General features: G+C 38.0%; 2 protein-coding genes across 3 annotated transcripts; both read right to left on the bottom strand.

Moving 5' to 3' along the window:
• Positions 1-596: 596 nt before the first annotated feature.
• Positions 597-16,005, bottom strand: LOC129743250 (zinc finger protein 729-like). The gene is made up of 11 exons (XM_055735227.1): positions 15,812-16,005; positions 14,614-15,738; positions 14,377-14,547; positions 9,322-9,505; positions 5,169-5,459; positions 4,417-4,664; positions 4,191-4,352; positions 3,277-3,311; positions 3,034-3,232; positions 1,838-2,959; positions 597-1,771 (listed from the first exon to the last, which is right to left on the bottom strand). The coding sequence occupies exons 1-11, from the start codon at positions 15,932-15,934 to the stop codon at positions 1,595-1,597; spliced, it is 3,837 nt and encodes a 1,278-aa protein (XP_055591202.1). The 5' UTR covers positions 15,935-16,005; the 3' UTR covers positions 597-1,594.
• Positions 4,009-6,131, bottom strand: LOC129747582 (transcription factor grauzone-like). Of its 2 annotated transcripts, XM_055741870.1 has the most exons (4): positions 6,010-6,131; positions 5,617-5,824; positions 4,417-5,541; positions 4,009-4,352 (listed from the first exon to the last, which is right to left on the bottom strand). In XM_055741870.1, the coding sequence occupies exons 2-4, from the start codon at positions 5,737-5,739 to the stop codon at positions 4,176-4,178; spliced, it is 1,425 nt and encodes a 474-aa protein (XP_055597845.1). In that variant the 5' UTR covers positions 5,740-5,824; positions 6,010-6,131; the 3' UTR covers positions 4,009-4,175. The 2 variants fall into 2 exon arrangements, with proteins under 2 accessions (XP_055597845.1, XP_055597846.1); XM_055741871.1 differs by lacking the exon at positions 6,010-6,131 and having other exon boundaries at positions 5,617-5,828.
• Positions 16,006-17,263: the final 1,258 nt, after the last annotated feature.

Genomic DNA, 17,263 nt, shown 5'->3' with positions numbered 1-17,263 from the left:
TCCGATCCGGTCCAAGAAGACATCTGGCGTCAAAACCCTCCATGAGTTGTTCGAAAGGTACTGTCCGCCAACAAACATTGTCCAGTAAGTACTTTCCATTCATGCAATAAATACTTTTAATTTATTTTATTGTTACATATATGTGTACATTTTGTTCTCCTCTTTATTTACAGATGTGCCGGTTCAAAACTCTGGAAAAATCGATAGTGTGAACATGAACTTACAAATAAATAATTTTTTTTTAATCATAAGTTATGTCTTTTCATTTCCAATTGGACGAAAATTAATATATATGTAGTACTAGAATTTTTAGAAACAAAACATAGAATTGAAGAACAAATGCTTTAAAATTGAAATCCAAATAACGTTGGAATAAACGAAAATTTCATAAAATTAAACGGAAAGGCTTTTCAATCAAAAGCATTATGTTATTTGGAACAAAGAAAAAGTTTTGATTCAAAGGAAAGCATTTCTTCGAAACAAAAGAAAATGCATTTGAATCAAAAGAATTTTTATTTGTCCCAAAATCAAAGGAAAAAATCCTTTGTTTTTGCGGCACTTTCCTTTGAAACTAATTTCTATTTTTCTGCGTGTAACAAATAAGAACTCAGTTCTAAGTTACGAGTTTCACCAGGCGTTTGTTTCCATTACACTACCCAAGTAATCAGAATTCTTCATCTCGTTTCTGTTTGAAGAGAATGCTCCTCAGCCCGAAATTTAAGTTCTTAAGTAGACTTTAAAGTTCATTTCAATGGCTGAAGAGAATGCTATTCAGCCTCTCAGGGAATATTTTGAACCTTCTATGCGCTGAAAAGCCGCTTGACAAATCGCTGACATCCAAATGACAGATTGCTAGATTGCCGGTCTATCACGGTCTATCTCATTTAATGTTAAGTTTTGATTACAAAAGCTGCTTTCTAGGTTGCAATGAAACCCACCATCCTCTTGACCAATCCAGCAATAGCTTTTAGAGAAAGGTATATTTCGAGCATGTAGTCCAAATCTATCACGGCCAGCACATCTCTCACTGGAACATAGGGTGGTTTTCCTCGGGCCCGAAGGGAGTCTATGAAATTCCTTCTAGCGACAAGGTGGACCTCACACGACCAAACAATATGCTCGATGTCATGGTAACCTTGGCTGCAACCACACACATTGCTCCCAGCAATGTCAAAACGATAGGATACCGTGTCTACGGAATAATGATTACACATGAGACGGGAAAACATATGAATAAAAAACCCGGCTCAGGTTCAATTTATTAAATCAGGGTTTAAAGATTACCTTAGGGATAGTCGAGTGGAGCCACCGACACAACTCATCATGCGCTGCCAGTTGAAAAGAACGTAAAATACGTTTAAGGCGATTTCACGCTGATTTATAGGTATATTTTCAAACATTTCATTAGAAGACCATATAAGATGATACGAGCTACGATAGGACAGCGGTTTGCCTCACAGCAACAAAAGAAGTTTATAGAATATCTCAAGTAGACTTACTTCTTATTGGCTAATTTGCGCTTTTTTCTAACACATATTACGATTGTCAAACGAAACTTATAATCAAATATCCATTTATTTCTTGAGCTTTTTGTTCATTCTTGACTTACTTTAGAATTACCACTGAAAATGGGTTTTCTTCGTTGGTATTCTTGCCATTCCTGTGGGTGTGCTTTCTTGCGGTGAGAGCTAATATTTGCTGAATTGTTGAATTTTTTGTCGCAAAACTCACAGGAATACAGCATCTCACCGGTGTGGGTAGCAATGTGTTCCTGGAGATGAAAAGTTAAAACAAATGTTTTTTTTCCACATAAAAAACGAGATATTGTTTAAATTACCCTTAAAGCAATCGGTCGTTTGAAACTTTTATCACACATGGTACATTGATGAGTAGGTTGATCAATGTGTTGTTCTTGAATATGCTTCTTCAGAGCGCGAGTAGTGGGAGATCGTTTGCCGCATATGTGACAGGTGATAGTCATTGATGCCTCGGTGTGCCTTTGCATGTGCTTCCTCATGCAGTTGTTGTTTTTCATAAACTGTCCACAAATAGTACAAGGAAGACGTTCGTTGTCTTCATGCTTGGCTAGATGAGCATTAAGTGTGCTTTTAGTTTTGAAAAGTTTAGAGCAGATATCGCACATAAAGCCACGTGATATCTCGTGTATGGTTTTCATATGAGTTTTCAACGATCCCTTCGTCGTCAATTTTTTGTTACATATTTCGCAAGGAAACTCTTTACTTTGGTGAATCAACCTATGAGTGGTAAGAAAATTGCGTGTTGCAAACTTTTTTAGACATATGTCACATTCAAACTGTCTCTCATCTAAGGGAGCATGTACACTGATTTTATGATGTTGAAGACTTTCTTCGGAAGCGAAATTTTTCTTGCATTCTGAGCACTGAAAAGCCTCCGGATTTATGTGAGTTCGAATGTGATACTTTAGTCGTCTTATTCGGTTGAATTCTTGATCACAACAAACCACGTAACCTTGTTGACTGTGATCCTCCTTACAATGACGCATTAATCTATTAAATGTGTTGAAGTTTTCTGAGCATACATGACACTCAAATTTACAGAAAAATAGTACTTCTTCGTCAGAAATTGCATTTGGCTTGCGTTTCCGTTTGCTGGTATCACCAGTAGTAGGTTTATTTTTTGAGTCCTTTTCCGAAGATTCATTGATAATTTCTTTGTCATTTGTATTATCACTTTCATTTGCATAATCACTATCGTCGTCAGAATATTGATCGGATGGAGCTTCGAGCTTAACTTCAATTTCATCCGCCGTTATTTTTTCATGTACCTCAGCATCACTCGCATTGGTTGATCCGTTTTCTGTAGCAATTTTCTTCAAGCGCAGTTTGTGAACTCTCTCCACTTGACAATAGAAATCATAGAAATCTAACAATCTGCCATGGCATACCGGGCAAACGTGTAAATTGTTGATCTCGCTGGCCTTAGTTTTGAAAATAATAAAAGAATGAGGAAGTTTAAAGTATATTACTCAGAGGTTTTAATACTGAGACTCACCGGAAACCAAAAGTGGTTTTCAATAATACTTCGTACGGCAGATGTAACATCTTCGATGGAACTGATCTGCCCAGTTTGCTCATATTGAAAACAAAAATCACAATTTACTTCGATTTTTTCCATGTTTATGCTTATTTTAGTCAAAGATGCCAAAACAAATTCGTCACTTGAATTTGGGATGCCTTCCTTTTGCCAATTTCTTTACACTGAAAATTAAGAATACTAAAACATGAGAAGTCCTACCTCCCAAGCGAAGGTTGATGCCTGTTGATGCGAGTCTGATGGATAGAAATACGGATTCCAAAATTCATATAGATATACCTACAAACTACGTAAACTATAAATCTTTGTGAAAAAAAAATCGTTGCTGAGAAAAGAGCTGCTATCACAATTCGAAACCTACCTGTTGAAAAACGTGAGAGTCGAAAGCATTGACACTCACAATAATTGTCGATTTGTTCTGAACAAAGTCTTCAAAGGCGAACATTGGGCCTCATTCTGCGCGTCGTTTTGTAAGCGATCTAGGCAGGAAATGTGACGAAAACTATGAAGCATGTCACTCGAATGTAGCTTTTGTACACTTACAGGGTTCCAGGTGGCCCGATTGTATCCGGGCTTTACCGCATTTTATATGCATTTAATTTAATTTATTTATTTGATCATAAGGATTTTAACACCAAGGATTTTCTTGCCGTTGTTCTTGAAGACATCTGGTGGTTCAACCGAAAAACATAAAGTTGATTCAATATGATCGTTGGAACTTTACACAATTTTCAAGGCTTAGTTTGTACATCTGTTCATAACTTAAAATTGATTAAATAAATACAATATTTTCACACTTTTCTTCTTTATGGTAGTAAAAAAATGAATTGATAAGATTTTTCAGCTCTTGTAGAGTTTTTATTGAGCGCTGCCATTATTTCTAACAGCTGGAAAAATATGTTTTCTTCAAATCCGTTAACAAACGCACAATCATTTGAAAAAAAAACAAATTTTATAATGATTTTCTTTATCAAATACACACTCCCATTTTAATTTTTTTGAGAACGGATCAAATTTACAGGACTTAATAGCATTTTACATAGGACTTGGTGGCACTGTTTTCTTTTCGATCACCACTGTGTAGTTTTTGAGCTTTTTGTTTATTCTTGGCTCACTTTGGGATTACCACTGAAAATGGGTTTTCTTCGTTGGTATTCTTGCCATTCCTGTGGGTGAACTTTCTTGCGGTGGGAGCTAATGTTTCCTGAATTGTTGAATTTCTCGTCGCAAAACTCACAGGAATACAGCATTTCGCCGGTGTGAGTAGCCATGTGTTCCTGGAGATTGAAAGAAAACAAAAAGTTATTTTTCCACATTAAATCAAGGTACTGCTAAAAATACCCTTAAAGCAATCGGTCGTTTGAAGCTTTTATCACACATCGTACATTGATGAGTTGGTTGATCAATGTGTTGCTCTTGAATATGCTTCTTCAGAGCGCGTGTAGTGGGAGATCGTTTGCCGCATATGTCACAGGTGATAGTCATTGATGCCTCCATGTGTCTTTTCATGTGCTTCTTCATGCAGTTGTTGTTTTTCATAAACTGTCCACAAATCGTACAAGGAAGACGTTGATTGTCTTCATGCTTAGCTAGATGAGCATTTATATGAGTCTTAAGTTTGCTTTTAGTTTTGAAAAGTTTAGAGCAGATATCACACATAAAGCCGGGTGATATCTCGTGTATGGTTTTCAAGTGAATTTTTAACGATCCCTTCGTCGTGAAATTTTTGTTACATATTTCGCAAGGAAACTTTTTACTTTCGTGAATCAGCCTATGAGCGGTAAGAAAATTGCGTGTTGCAAACTTTTTTAGGCATATGTCACATTCATATTGTCTCTCATCTAAGGGAGCATGTATACTGATTTTGTGTTGTTGAAGACTTTCTTTTGAAGCGAAATTTTTCTTGCATTCTGAACATTGAAAAGCCTCCGGATTTATGTGAGTTCGCATGTGATACTTTAGTCGTCTTACTTGATTGAATTCTTGATTACAACAAACCACGTAACCTTGCTGACTGTGATCCTCCTTACAATGACGCATCAACCTATTAAATGTGTTGAAGTTTTCTGAGCATACATGACACTCAAATTTACAGAATAAAAGTACTTCTTCGTCCGAAACTGCATTTCGCTTTCGTGTCCTTTTGCTGGTATCACGGTTGTATCTGGTTGTAGATTTATTTTTCGATTCCTTTTCCGAAGATTCATTGATAAATTCTTTGTCATTTGCACCATCACTTTCGTCGTCAGAAAATTTACGGGGTGGAGTTTCGAGCTTAACTTCAAGTATATCCGCCGTTATTATTTCATGTACCTCATCATCAATCGCATTGGTTGATCCGTTTTCTGTAGCAATTTTCTTCAAGCGCAGTTTGTAAACTCTCTCTACTTGGCAATAGAAATCATTAAAATCTATCAGCCTGCCATGGCATACAGGACAAATGTGCAAATTGTTGATCTCGTTGGCCTTAGTTTTGAAAAAAAAAAAAAGAATGAGGAAGTTTAAAGTATATTACTCAGAGGTTTTAATAATGAGACTCACCGGAAACCAAAAGTGATTTTCAATAATACTTCGTACGGCAGATGTAACATCTTCGATGGAACTGATCTGCCCAGTTTGCTCATATTGAAAACAAAAATCACAATTTACTTCGATTTTTTCCATATTTATGCTTGTTTTAGAGTCAAAGATGCCAAAACAAATGCGTTAGTTGAATTTGGGATGCCTTCCTGTTGCCAATTTCTTTACACTGAAAATTAAGGATACCAAAACTTGAGAAGTCCTACCTCCCTAAGCGAAGGTTGATGCGCGTCTGATGGGTAGAAATACGGATTCCAAGACTCATATAGGTGGTAACAAACTACGTAAACTATAAATCTTTGTGAAAAAAAATCGTTGCTGAGAAATGAGCTGCTATCACAGTACTAAACCTACCTGTTGAAAAACGTGGGAGTTGAAAGCACGATTTGGGGAAGCGTTGACACTCACAATAATTGCCGATTTGTTCTGAACAAAGTCTTCAGAGGCGAACATTGGGCCTCATTCTGCGCGTCATTTTGTAAGCGATCTAGGCAGGAAATGTGACGAAAACTATGAAGCATGTCACTCGAATGTAGCTTTTGTACACTTACAGGGTTCCAGGTAACCCGATTGTTTTTATTTTTTTTTATTTAAAATTAGTTTATTAAAGGCCTTTTACTTTTACAAAGTTTTAATGTGCCGAGTGTATTTGTTTCACTAGGTTAGTAGGAAGGGGAGCCGTAATAGTCGCGGCGACTCAACTGTTAGAAATTTTAAAATAAGGGAAAGGAGGGGGGTATCCTTCGATAACAGTTTTCCATTAGGGTTCGGTGGTGGCCTCCTGTAGCAGTAGTTTCGATAGCTACGGTTTGGTATCGGTTTCCATCCTTCTGGCCAGCCTTTAATACGTTCGTGTCGAACCCGTTGGATGAGAGGTGGTACTAATAAATAAACAAAACAAACATTAAATGAAGAACACACAAGGGGAGAGTTCACGTGGGTATGCGGACTAAACGACCAAGTCAGACAGCTTGAGATATTTGTAAATTGGGAACAAATATCCAAAATCTAAGTTTGCCAGAATGTCTCGAATTGGAACACCAGGTAGTCTACCTCGGGCCCTAAGGGTATCAAGTAGCCAAGCCCTCGTTTGACCGTACCTTTCACACGTTCACAACATGATCGATGTCGTGGTAGCCATCCCCACAAACGCAAACATTGGTTGCAGCGAGATTAATACGAAACAAGTGCGCGTCAAGCCAGCAGTGATTTGACATGAGCCGAGAAATCACGCAAATGAAGTCGCGACTCAAGTTAAAATGCTTAAACCATGCCTTCGTCGGAACCTTAGGGATAATCGTATGGAACCAACGTCCCTTTGTGCCATTATCCCAGCTAGACTGCCAAGCGTTAATCGCTAAAGTGCGAGGTATTGAAAAGTATTCATTGTAAGTTATAATCCTCTCAAAGATTTCACCTTGTAACGCGCCCACCTTAGCCAATGAGTCCGCCTTCTCATTGCCTTGTATAAGACAATGAGACGGGATCCAAGCTAAGGTAATCCTATACGAATTTTCGATCAAAGCGCCCAATATCCCTGAAATTTCCAGCAAAAAATGAGACTATCCGAATAGATGATATAGTAGTCTACGGGCAGTGTGCGAATGTGTTCCAAGGTGCAGTAAATAGCGGCTAGCTCAGCAGTGTAAACGGAGCGTGGCTCTCGAAGCTTGAACGAAGCTTCAAAGCCCTCATTATACACTGCGAAGCCAGTCGCGTTGTCGACTCTAGAACCATCAGTAAAGAACATTTTTGTAGGATCAATTTCACGTACTTTTGAAGCAAAGATTGAAGGAATGATGTTGGGTCGGACGTGATCTGGAATTCCACGGATGTCAGCGGTCATGGACAGATCGAATTTTATCAAGGAACTGCTAATTGGGTAAAAGTGACTCGTGTCCGAATTTAACAAAGAAGGATTTATTTCTAATTGACTAAAAGAATGATAATTGTTCACATATTTGACTTGCGGATTAATATTCATAAGCTTATCCAAATTTTCTATCACCAAAGGACTCATAGTTACACTTCGAATTAGGAAAAGTAGCGATAAATCGCAGAACCGATTTTTCAACGGCATGACTCCCGACAGTACTTCGAGACTCATCGTATGTGTCGACTGCATACAGCCCATGGCAATACGCAAACAATGATACTGTATTCGTTCTAGTTTAATCAAGTGGGTTTGCGCGGCGGACCCAAAGCAAAAGCTTCCGTATTCTATGACCGACAGTATCGTTGTTTGGTATAACCTGATGAGGTCCTGTGGATGAGCACCCCATCAGGTTCCAGTAATCGTTCGAAGAAAATTGATTCTCTTTTGGCATTTTTGAGTCAAGTACCTAATATGTTTTCCCCAGAGGCATTTAGAGTCGAACCAGAACCCCAAATATTTAAAACTAAGTGATTGAGTTAGAGTTCTACCCATTATAAGGAGCTCTATTTGAGGAGGGAAATGCTTCCTTAAAAAAACTACTAACTCGGTTTTACTAGGCGAAAACTCGATGCCTAGATTCCTGGCCCAATGTGATAAATTATTTAGAGTTTCTTGTAACGGAGGTTTAATTCGAGTGCCTGTTTTACCTGTGATATGAACACAGTCATCCGCAAGCTGTCGTAGCGTGCAATTTTGTGCCATACAACTATCGATTTCTCGGACATAAAAGTTGTATAGCAGGGGGCTTAAACATGAGCCTTGGGGTAGACCCATGTAACTAATTCGTTCAACTTTGGTTTCTCCATGGCTAAAATGCATGATTTTTTCAGACAATAGGTTATAAAGAAAATTGTTCAAAATTGGTGAAAATCTGCAAGAGATAAGACCCTTAGAAAGCACTTCTATGGACACCGAATCGAATGCCCCTTTGATGTCCAGAAATACTGCCCCCATCTGCTCTTTTTGGGCAAACGCCAATTGAATGTCTGATGAAAGTAATGCTAGACAGTCGTTCGTACTCTTGCTTCTACGGAAACCAAATTGTGTACTTGACTACAGATTATTTGATTCAACCCATTTATCCAGCCGAAAGAGAATCATTTTTTCGAGCAATTTCCAGAGACATGAAAGCATTGCAATCGGCCTATACGAATTGTAATCAGAAGCTGGTTTTCCCGGTTTTTGGATGGCGATAACTTTCACTTGTCTCCAGTACTGCGGAACAAAGTTCAGTTCCAAACACTTATTGAATAAATTCAATAAACGTTTTTTAGCGGAATCTGGCAGATTCTTCAACAAGTTAAATTTGATTCTGTCCAGTCCAGGAACTGAATTGTTGCAGGACCAGAGCGCAAGTGAAAGTTCGACCATCAAGAATTTATCCTCGGTTTCGGAGCTATTCTCTGTATCCCGATATATGTTCAGAGTTGGTGCTGCGTCCGGGCAGACCTTTTTCGCGAACTTTAATAGCCATCGACTCGAACTCTCCTCACTTTCGTTCGAGGGAGTGTGATTACGCATGTTTCGTGCTGTTTGCCAAAGTGTGCGCAGAGACGTTTCTCGAGATAACCCATCCACGAATCGCCGCCAGTACCCCCGTTTCTTGCCCCTGATCAAGTTCTTGAACTTGCGTTCCAAGCACAAGTAACGTTGGAACTTCTCTGGCAATCCGGTTCTGCGAAACTCAACAAACGCCTTGCGCTTTTCATTTTCCGCACGAGAATACTTACCGTCCCACCACGGAGTAGGAGGTCTTTTCAGGATCGTCGAGTTTTCGTTTCGTCTGATCTGTGCCCCGATTGCACATTCCACTATCGTCCCGGAAATGAAACTATACTCTGCCTCCGGAGGCAGTTCTTCCGTTAAGTCGATGGCGTCACTTACACCCGATGCATACTTTCTCCAATCAATATTCTTTGTGAGGTCATAAGGAATATTGATCTCTTCGGGTGGACTTAGGGTGGTCTAACCGGTTTTACCGAAACCGGTAAAACCGGTAAAACCGTCCATTTTCCAATACCGGAAATACCGTCTATTGAGACGGTAAAAAACCGGTATTTCCGGTAAATTTTTCATTATTCTTTTGCATTGAAATAAAGTTGAAATACAAATACTCAAATTTTGTTCAATCAGTTTCAAAATTTAAGCTCAATAAACCTTACTGCAAGGGGTGACAAAAGAAGAAATTGATATTTATTCCAGCCTTATTGCTAAAACTTTTCGATTTAACTTTTTGGATTAAAGCTATAGTGGCGTTCAAAAGAGCATTGACAAGCTGCCATCGCTCTCTTAGAAGATATTTTTTCATTAAGCTTTACACATTTCAGTTCAGTTATTGAACTAACGCCCCACAGCATTTAATGACTGTTCAAGTGTACAATGACTGAAGAACAGATACAGCTACAAGAAATTTAAGATTGCCTCACAATAATCACTTTATTTTTCATTGAAAAACTGGAATTTGATCAAAAGATGCAAGAATGATTTATCTATAAACAGGATAAGTTTATCAAAATCGTTCTTAGCGGTGCCGGGCTTTCACAAATTTAAAATTTAAAACCAAAAATGTTGAAAACTGATTAGAAACTTCCTACTTTGTTTAAAAACATTAAATTTTTCAACAGAGTCAGCAGTTAAACACATGTTCAAATGTTTGTAAGAAATTCATCCATCAATATTTTCAAGGTACTTGATGGAGTTCTGTTATTTTTATTTTTAACGCTGTTGAAGCATTTTCTTTTCCAGACAAAGCAGTAACAAAGTTTTCATAAATTTGCAACAGTATTATAATAAAACACGCATGGATCAGATCCAAACAACTCTACTTATTGCTGGATTTTGACTGGATTTTGAATAGATTTTTATTCCTTTTTGTCCGTCTTGATGTTAGAAAGGCAAACTGAATGCGATCACGAGCTAAGTTGCGGAGAAAACATTCGTATTTCGGACAACAAAAATCTGAAATTCTGTGAGTCAACCAGAAACTTTGTCACAAAGTCTTGTGTTTTGCCTTATTTTTTGTCACCGTATAATCTTTTTTATATGAAAATATATATATTTTGTATATAATTTTCATGAAAGACGTTTTAAAACTTTAACTAAATCTGTATAATCTGTCCTTAAATCTGAATACTGTATTACAGAGTACAGGACGAAAATTCGTTGAAAATTATATGTAACTTCTGTAATTTCTGCAACCTCGCAGCGAAATTATAATAACGAAATGAAGATGATAAATATTATGATTATCATAAGGATGATTATAGATTTATGACAAAGGGATAATTTAAACGCATATCACCATATTTTTCAATCGAAAATGTTGCTAAATCTATTGGGTTATAAATTCTTAGCATTTTATGCCATTACTACCGAAATTAAACGAAACTTTTCCATGAAATCGATATGTTTTGAAAAATACCGGTTTTACCGGTTTTATCGGTTTTATAAATTACGAATACCGAAATACCGGATTTGAAAAAAACCGGTAAATCCGACCACCCTAGGTGGACTACGACCACTGGTGATAGAAATATGGATAGGTAAATGATCGCTGAGGGTCTTGGATTACCTTCCACGTACAATCCAAGCTCAGAGAGGAAGAAGCTAAAGAAAGGTCTAAAATACTATGCTGTGATTGGGATCCATTAATTTGAGTCACTTCCCCATTGTTTAAGACAGTCATGTTGAAGTCGTCGCACAGCTCATAAATAATGTTAGCACGATCATCATCACGTGAGCTACCCCAGCCTACGCCATGGGAGTTGAAGTCTCCCAGAACTAGCCGGGGTTCTGGGAGAAGTGAAATAATGTTCGCCAATTGGTTCCGGCTAACGCTTGAAGGTGGCGGAATATAAACCGAGGCTATACAAAGGTCTTGACATTTTATTTTAGCTTGGCAACTAACGACTTCAATACCCGGAGATGGTTGTAGTGGAATACGATAGAAAGAGTGGCATTTCTTGATCCCCTTGATGTTGTGGCTATGGAAGGTGAAATCTACGTTTGGAGAGAGCCAAGTTTCGCATAAGGCGAAAATATCACAATTCAAATTGTGTACCAATATTTTAAATGGGTCTAATTTTGGTAAAATACTTCTGCAGTTCCATTGCAATACAGAAACAATTTCTCTTACCTCAGTGGACGAGTTATTCATCAAAAGAAATTGCTTCTGCGATGAGGGTCATAGTGAGAGCTTTCTTTTTCAAGAATTCTCTCAAAAGGGGAACAAACATATTAATCATAGTCCTCCATCCTGCTGGTACACTGAAAAAGTCCAGGATGAACGAAACAATTTTCGAAAATTTCATCTTACCATCAGACGAAAAGCCGGGCAAACTGTTCGACGATGGATCTGATGCAGTTTCTCTGGGAATTGTTACATTCTTGTTAGTTACTGATGGTCCTGAATTCTGAAGGGACGCCTGGGGTTTTGACTTCCCAGAAAGTGGAGGGAAGTCCTTCGGGGACGGATTAAAACCCGGAGGTCTCTGAATAGGAGGGGTAGAATAACTATTTCCACTTTGAGGATTTTTAGTTTTATTAACTTTGCTGGCAGCTAATCTGGGTTGTGTGTTAGTTGTGCGTTTCCTTTTTGGAGCCTGTGAAACATTTTTTTTAACAAATGGTCCAGTTGATGTTCCTTCACATGGGTCCTCCCCTTCGGATTCATTGTTACTTAGAAGCCCAAACTGGTTCTCAGAGACGATTGGCAAAGACTTCATCAGCATGTCTCTATATGATTTTTTAGAGCGAGTTTTCAAAGAAGTCTTGATTTTTTCCCGGCGCGATATGTACTTCGGACACCCCGAGAGAGCATGAGATTCCTCGCCTGTGCAATACAAACACTTGCTTACTGCTTGTATTTCACACGAAGCTTCCGCATGCTTCTCCCCGTACTTAGAGCAGCGTGCCTGATTGCAACAGTAAGCGGCCGTATGATCCAACTGTTTGCAGTTCTGGCAGAACATGACCGAAGGCACATAAAGTCTCACAGGTAGACGAACCTTCCCGATCGCAACGTAATCAGGAAGTGCAGTGCCGGAAAAGGTAACCCGAAAAGAGTTCGACAGGGAAAATGTTCTCTTTTCCCCCTCGTCAGATGCTGATTTCAGCTGACACGCGTCCAGCACCTTGACCAGGGTTTTTGAATCGGCCAACCCCGGACTTCACAAGATCATCGACGGTCAAACCCTCTTCGGTTACCACTCTGTCGATTTCCACGTCACGAGCGGGAACGTAAACACGGTATTCGATCGTAAACTTCGGGTCACAAGCAATGGCATTTGCTTCCTTCGGGCACCGGGCCTATTGTCTCTGCTGTAGAACGACCGATGATGCTTACGATCGAATGTTTCGACTAGCTGAGTTTTCAAAACAGCGCGCGGCACTTAACTGCGAATATAACACTGTCGCACAAAACCGATTGATTGGGTTGTCCCAACTGTATAAAAACCCGGATAATATACAACCTTTTATGTTTTTCCACTCACTGCTGTTAAGCGATAGCACTAAGAGCAAAAAAAAAAATACAAAATGTACAACCGTCTCGATGGAGAGTTACGAAACCTAAAATTTACATATTTTATATTTTTTTAAATTTTGTTTGAGTTTAATACTACACATTAAAAATGAAAATCGAACGAAATTTGTACCAAAATGTAAAACAAGAAAGCTATTTCCAAGAAAAAAAAAATTTTTTTGGTCCAAAAATTGTGTATTCAACTGACCAAAATGTGTACCAAGCGTAAAATATTTTTGATACCAATGCAATCAAAAGATGCGGATTTTTGTATGTATGTATGTATGTATGTATGATTCCCCCATCTGTAGCAAGGTCCTGCCTATGTCTGTGTGACTTGGCCTTTTAATTTCTTCTAGGGCTTCCACGGTCCGATGGTTCGTCGAAAGGAGGCATCCAAACCTACAATGGCCGGCTACCCGTGCCGCTTGCAATAATTTCTTTGGGTTATCCCCAGATGCATTCCTTCTGAAAAATATATTTATTTTATCTGCAGATTAAGGAATAATAAACAACAAGAAATATGAGCATATAAATGTATCTATATAACCTACAATGGCCAATTTTTCTTGGAAATAGCTTTCTTGTTTTACACTTTGGTACAAATTTCGTTCATTTTTAATTTTTTACGTGTAGTTTTAAACTCAAACAAAATTGAAAAAATATAAAATATGTAAATTTTATGAAAATTTTTGGACCCAGAATTTATTTAAAATCAAATCTTTTGAAAGTGGACTTTTTTCAAAGATCGCGCTTGCGGAACCTCTAAATATGATTTTTTTTAGTCGGCCCCATATAAAAGTTTGTTCTGCACATCCTAATCTACCATGTGGAGGGTGAGCCCCCAGATTCCCAGAAGTTTTGTAATTTTGGGACACCCTATTGTACATCTGTTCATCTGCGATTAAACTTTCAAAATTGATTAAATAAATACAATAATTTCATACTTTTCTTCTTTATGATAGTAAAAAAATGAATTCAAAAGATTTTTCAGCTCTTGTAGAGTTTTTATTGAGCGCTGCTATTATTTCTAATAGCTGAAAAAAAAAATGTTTTCTTCAAATCCGTTAACAAACCCATAATAATTTGGAAAAAAACCCAATTTTATAATGATCATGTTTATCAAATACACACATTCATTTTAATTTTTTTGAAAACGGATCAAATTTACAGGAGTTAATAACATTTTACATAGAAATTGGTGGCGCTGCCTGTTTTTTCGAATACCGCTGTTAGTTCTTGTGCTTTTTGCTTTTGTTTATTCTTGGCTCACTTTGGGATTACCACTGAAAATGGGTTTCCTTCGTTGGTATTCTTGCCATTCCTGTGGGTGAACTTTCTTGCGGTGGGAGCTAATGTTTCCTGAATTGTTGAATTCTTCGTCGCAAAACTCACAGGAATACAACATCTCGCCGGTGTGGGTAGCAATGTGTTCCTGGAGATGAAAAGTTATGATAAATGTTAGTTTTTCCACATTAAAACAAGGTATTGTTTTAATCACCCTTAAAGCAATCGGTCTTTTGAAACTTTTATCACACATTGTACATTGATGAGTAGGTTGATCAATGTGTTGCTCTTGAATATGCTTCTTCAGAGCGCGAGTAGTGGGAGATCGTTTGCCGCAGATGTCACAGGTAATGATCATTGATGCCTCCGTGTGTCTTTGCATGTGCTTTTTCATACAGTCGTTGTTTTTCAAAAACTGTCCACAAATAGTACAAGGAAGACGTTTATTTTCTACATGCTCGGCTAGATGAGCATTAATATGAGCCTTAAGTGCGCTTTGGTATTTGAAAACTTTAGAGCAGATATAGCACATAAAGCTACGTGATATCTCGTGTATGGTTTTCAAGTGAGTTTTTAACGATCCCTTCGTCGTAAATTTTTTTTTACATATTTCGCATCGATACTCTTTTCTATCGTGATTCAGCTTATGAGTGGTAAGAAAATTGCGTTTTGCAAACTTTTTTAGACATATGTCACATTCATACTGTCTCTCATCTAAGGGAGCATGTACACTGATTTTGTGGTGTTGAAGACTATCATTGGATGCGAAATTTTTCTTGCATTCTGAACACTGAAAAGCCTCCGGATTTATGTGAGTTTGAATGTGACTCTTTAGTCGACTTACTCTGTTGAATTCTTGATCACAACAAACCACGTAACCTTGCTGACTGTGAGCCTCCTTACAATGACGCATCAACCTATTAAATGTGTTGAAGTTTTCTGAGCATACATGGCACTCCAATTTACAGAATAAAAGTACTTCTTCGTCCGAAACTGCATTTCGCTTCCGTTTCCTTTGGCTGGTATCATAGTTATATCTGATTGTATGGGTAATTTTTGGGTCCTTTTCCGAAGATCCATTGATAAATTCTTTGTTATTTGCATCATCACTTTCGTCGTCAGAAAACTGATCGGGTGGATTTTCGAGCTTAACTTCAATTATATCCGCCGTTATTATTTCATGTACCTCAGCATCACTCGCATTGGTTGATCCGTTTTCTGTAGCAATTTGCTTCAAGCGCAGTTTGTAAACTCTCTCCACTTGGCAATAGAAATCATTAAAATCTAACAGCCTGCCATGGCATACAGGACAAATGTGTAAATTGTTGATCTCGTTAGCCTTGTTTTGAAAATTACAAAAGAATTAGGAAGTTTTAAGTACATTACTCAGAGATTTTAATTTTGAGACTCACCGGAAACCAAAAGTGATTTTCAATAATACTTCGTACGGCAGAAGTTACGTCTTCGATCGGACTGATCTGCCCATTTTGCTCATTTTGAAAACAGAAATCACAATTTACTTCGATTTTTTCCATGTTTATGCTTATTTTGGTCAAAGATGCCACAACAAATTCGTCAGTTGAATTTGTGATGCCTTTCTGTTGCCTTTTTTACACTGGAAATTAAGAATACTAAAACTTGAGAAGTTCTACCTCCTTAAACGAAGGTTAATGCAATGCATATCTGATGGGTAGAAAATACGAATTTCAAGATTCGTATAGGTATAAGGTATTTCCCGACTTGTCAACCGAACAGCTGATTTCTCATGTTTACAATTTTCGGCATCTGGTGGTAGGGTAAAAACAACAACAACACTACGCATGTTCAATGGTCGGATAGTAACGAAACCAAATTGGCAGTGCAATAATAATGGTTATGCTGAATTCTTAATTTTTTAAACTAGACTAAATTAAAAAATTGTAGACATGACATACTTTGAAGCTAAGTTTGAAGTTATGTGATGGTAATTTGAATAAATTATATCTTTTGAAAAAATAATTTAACAGTGCTCATCTCTCAAATTCAAAATGGCGACCAGTAGGTGTTTACATTTTTCAAAACAAAAACAAAATGCTACCCTACCACCATCTGTCTCAGGAAATACTCTATACCTACAAACTACGTAAGTGATAAATCATTTGCTGTTGCTTGCTGAGAAGAGAGTTGTTATCTCAAAACAAGACCTACCTGTTGAAAAAAGTGGAAGTCGAAAAAGGAAGGCGTTGGCACTTACGACGACCAATTTAATGTGTAACCTGGCCGAAATATTGCGCCTTATTCTGCGCGTCACGTTAAGTGAACTGCCAAATGTCTGATTATTTAAGCGGCAACTAGGCAGGAAATGTGACGAAAACTATAAAGCATGTCTCTCGAATGTAGCTTTTATACACTCAAAAGGTAAGCTTCAAGTTGGCCCGGTTTTATCCGGGCTTGACTGGATTTCCACGACAATATTTGTGAAAAGGTCCTGTTCGGTTGCCCGGATACCGTGGTAATAAGCTAAGAATTTGTCCGGATGCACACTGTGACCACTTTCTATAACCGCAACCCAACAGTCCTATTTGCCGCTGTTAGTGCTCGTAATATTATGCTGGTTGTTCCACCAACACTTTTCTGTTTTGGGAAAATTAGCCTCTAAAACGACCATGTTTATCGATCGGCTGTCCGTTTTTTGTACCGAGAGTTTTTGAGGTTAATTGTCCCGTCTCATCTGTACACGCTCAGCAAGTGTGCGTGCTCTATAGAGTTGTTTTTGACATTTCTCAGGCACATTAACTGGCGTCCCACTGGCGTGCACGGACGAGGACGGGAAAATTAACCTTCTTAAAATTTCAGTGCAAAAATGGGCAATGGGGAACATTAAC

This window comes from Uranotaenia lowii, chromosome 2 (assembly GCF_029784155.1).
Source record: "Uranotaenia lowii strain MFRU-FL chromosome 2, ASM2978415v1, whole genome shotgun sequence".
NCBI classification, from domain to species: Eukaryota; Metazoa; Arthropoda; class Insecta; order Diptera; family Culicidae; genus Uranotaenia; species Uranotaenia lowii.
The sequence above is the reverse complement of the archived record's forward strand: the minus strand, read 5'-3'. Positions and strand labels throughout refer to the sequence as shown.

What these genes read in the sequence shown, in the direction of transcription:
- LOC129747582 (XM_055741870.1), bottom strand. Translation starts at nt 5,739, where the DNA reads ATGGAAAAAATCGAAGTAAATTGTGATTTTTGTTTTCAATATGAGCAA. An exon ending in AAAATCACTTTTGGTTTCCG is followed by an intron (nt 5,542 to 5,616) that starts GTGAGTCTCATT and finishes TTCAAAACTAAG; the next exon opens with GCCAACGAGATCAACAATTT. An exon ending in AACGACCGATTGCTTTAAGG is followed by an intron (nt 4,353 to 4,416) that starts GTATTTTTAGCA and finishes TTCAATCTCCAG; the next exon opens with GAACACATGGCTACTCACAC.
- LOC129743250 (XM_055735227.1), bottom strand. Translation starts at nt 15,934, where the DNA reads ATGGAAAAAATCGAAGTAAATTGTGATTTCTGTTTTCAAAATGAGCAA. An exon ending in GTAATCCCAAAGTGAGCCAA is followed by an intron (nt 9,506 to 14,376) that starts GAATAAACAAAA and finishes GACCTCACAAAG; the next exon opens with AATATTGATTGGAGAAAGTA. An exon ending in AAAACCACTTTTGGTTTCCG is followed by an intron (nt 2,960 to 3,033) that starts GTGAGTCTCAGT and finishes TTCAAAACTAAG; the next exon opens with GCCAGCGAGATCAACAATTT.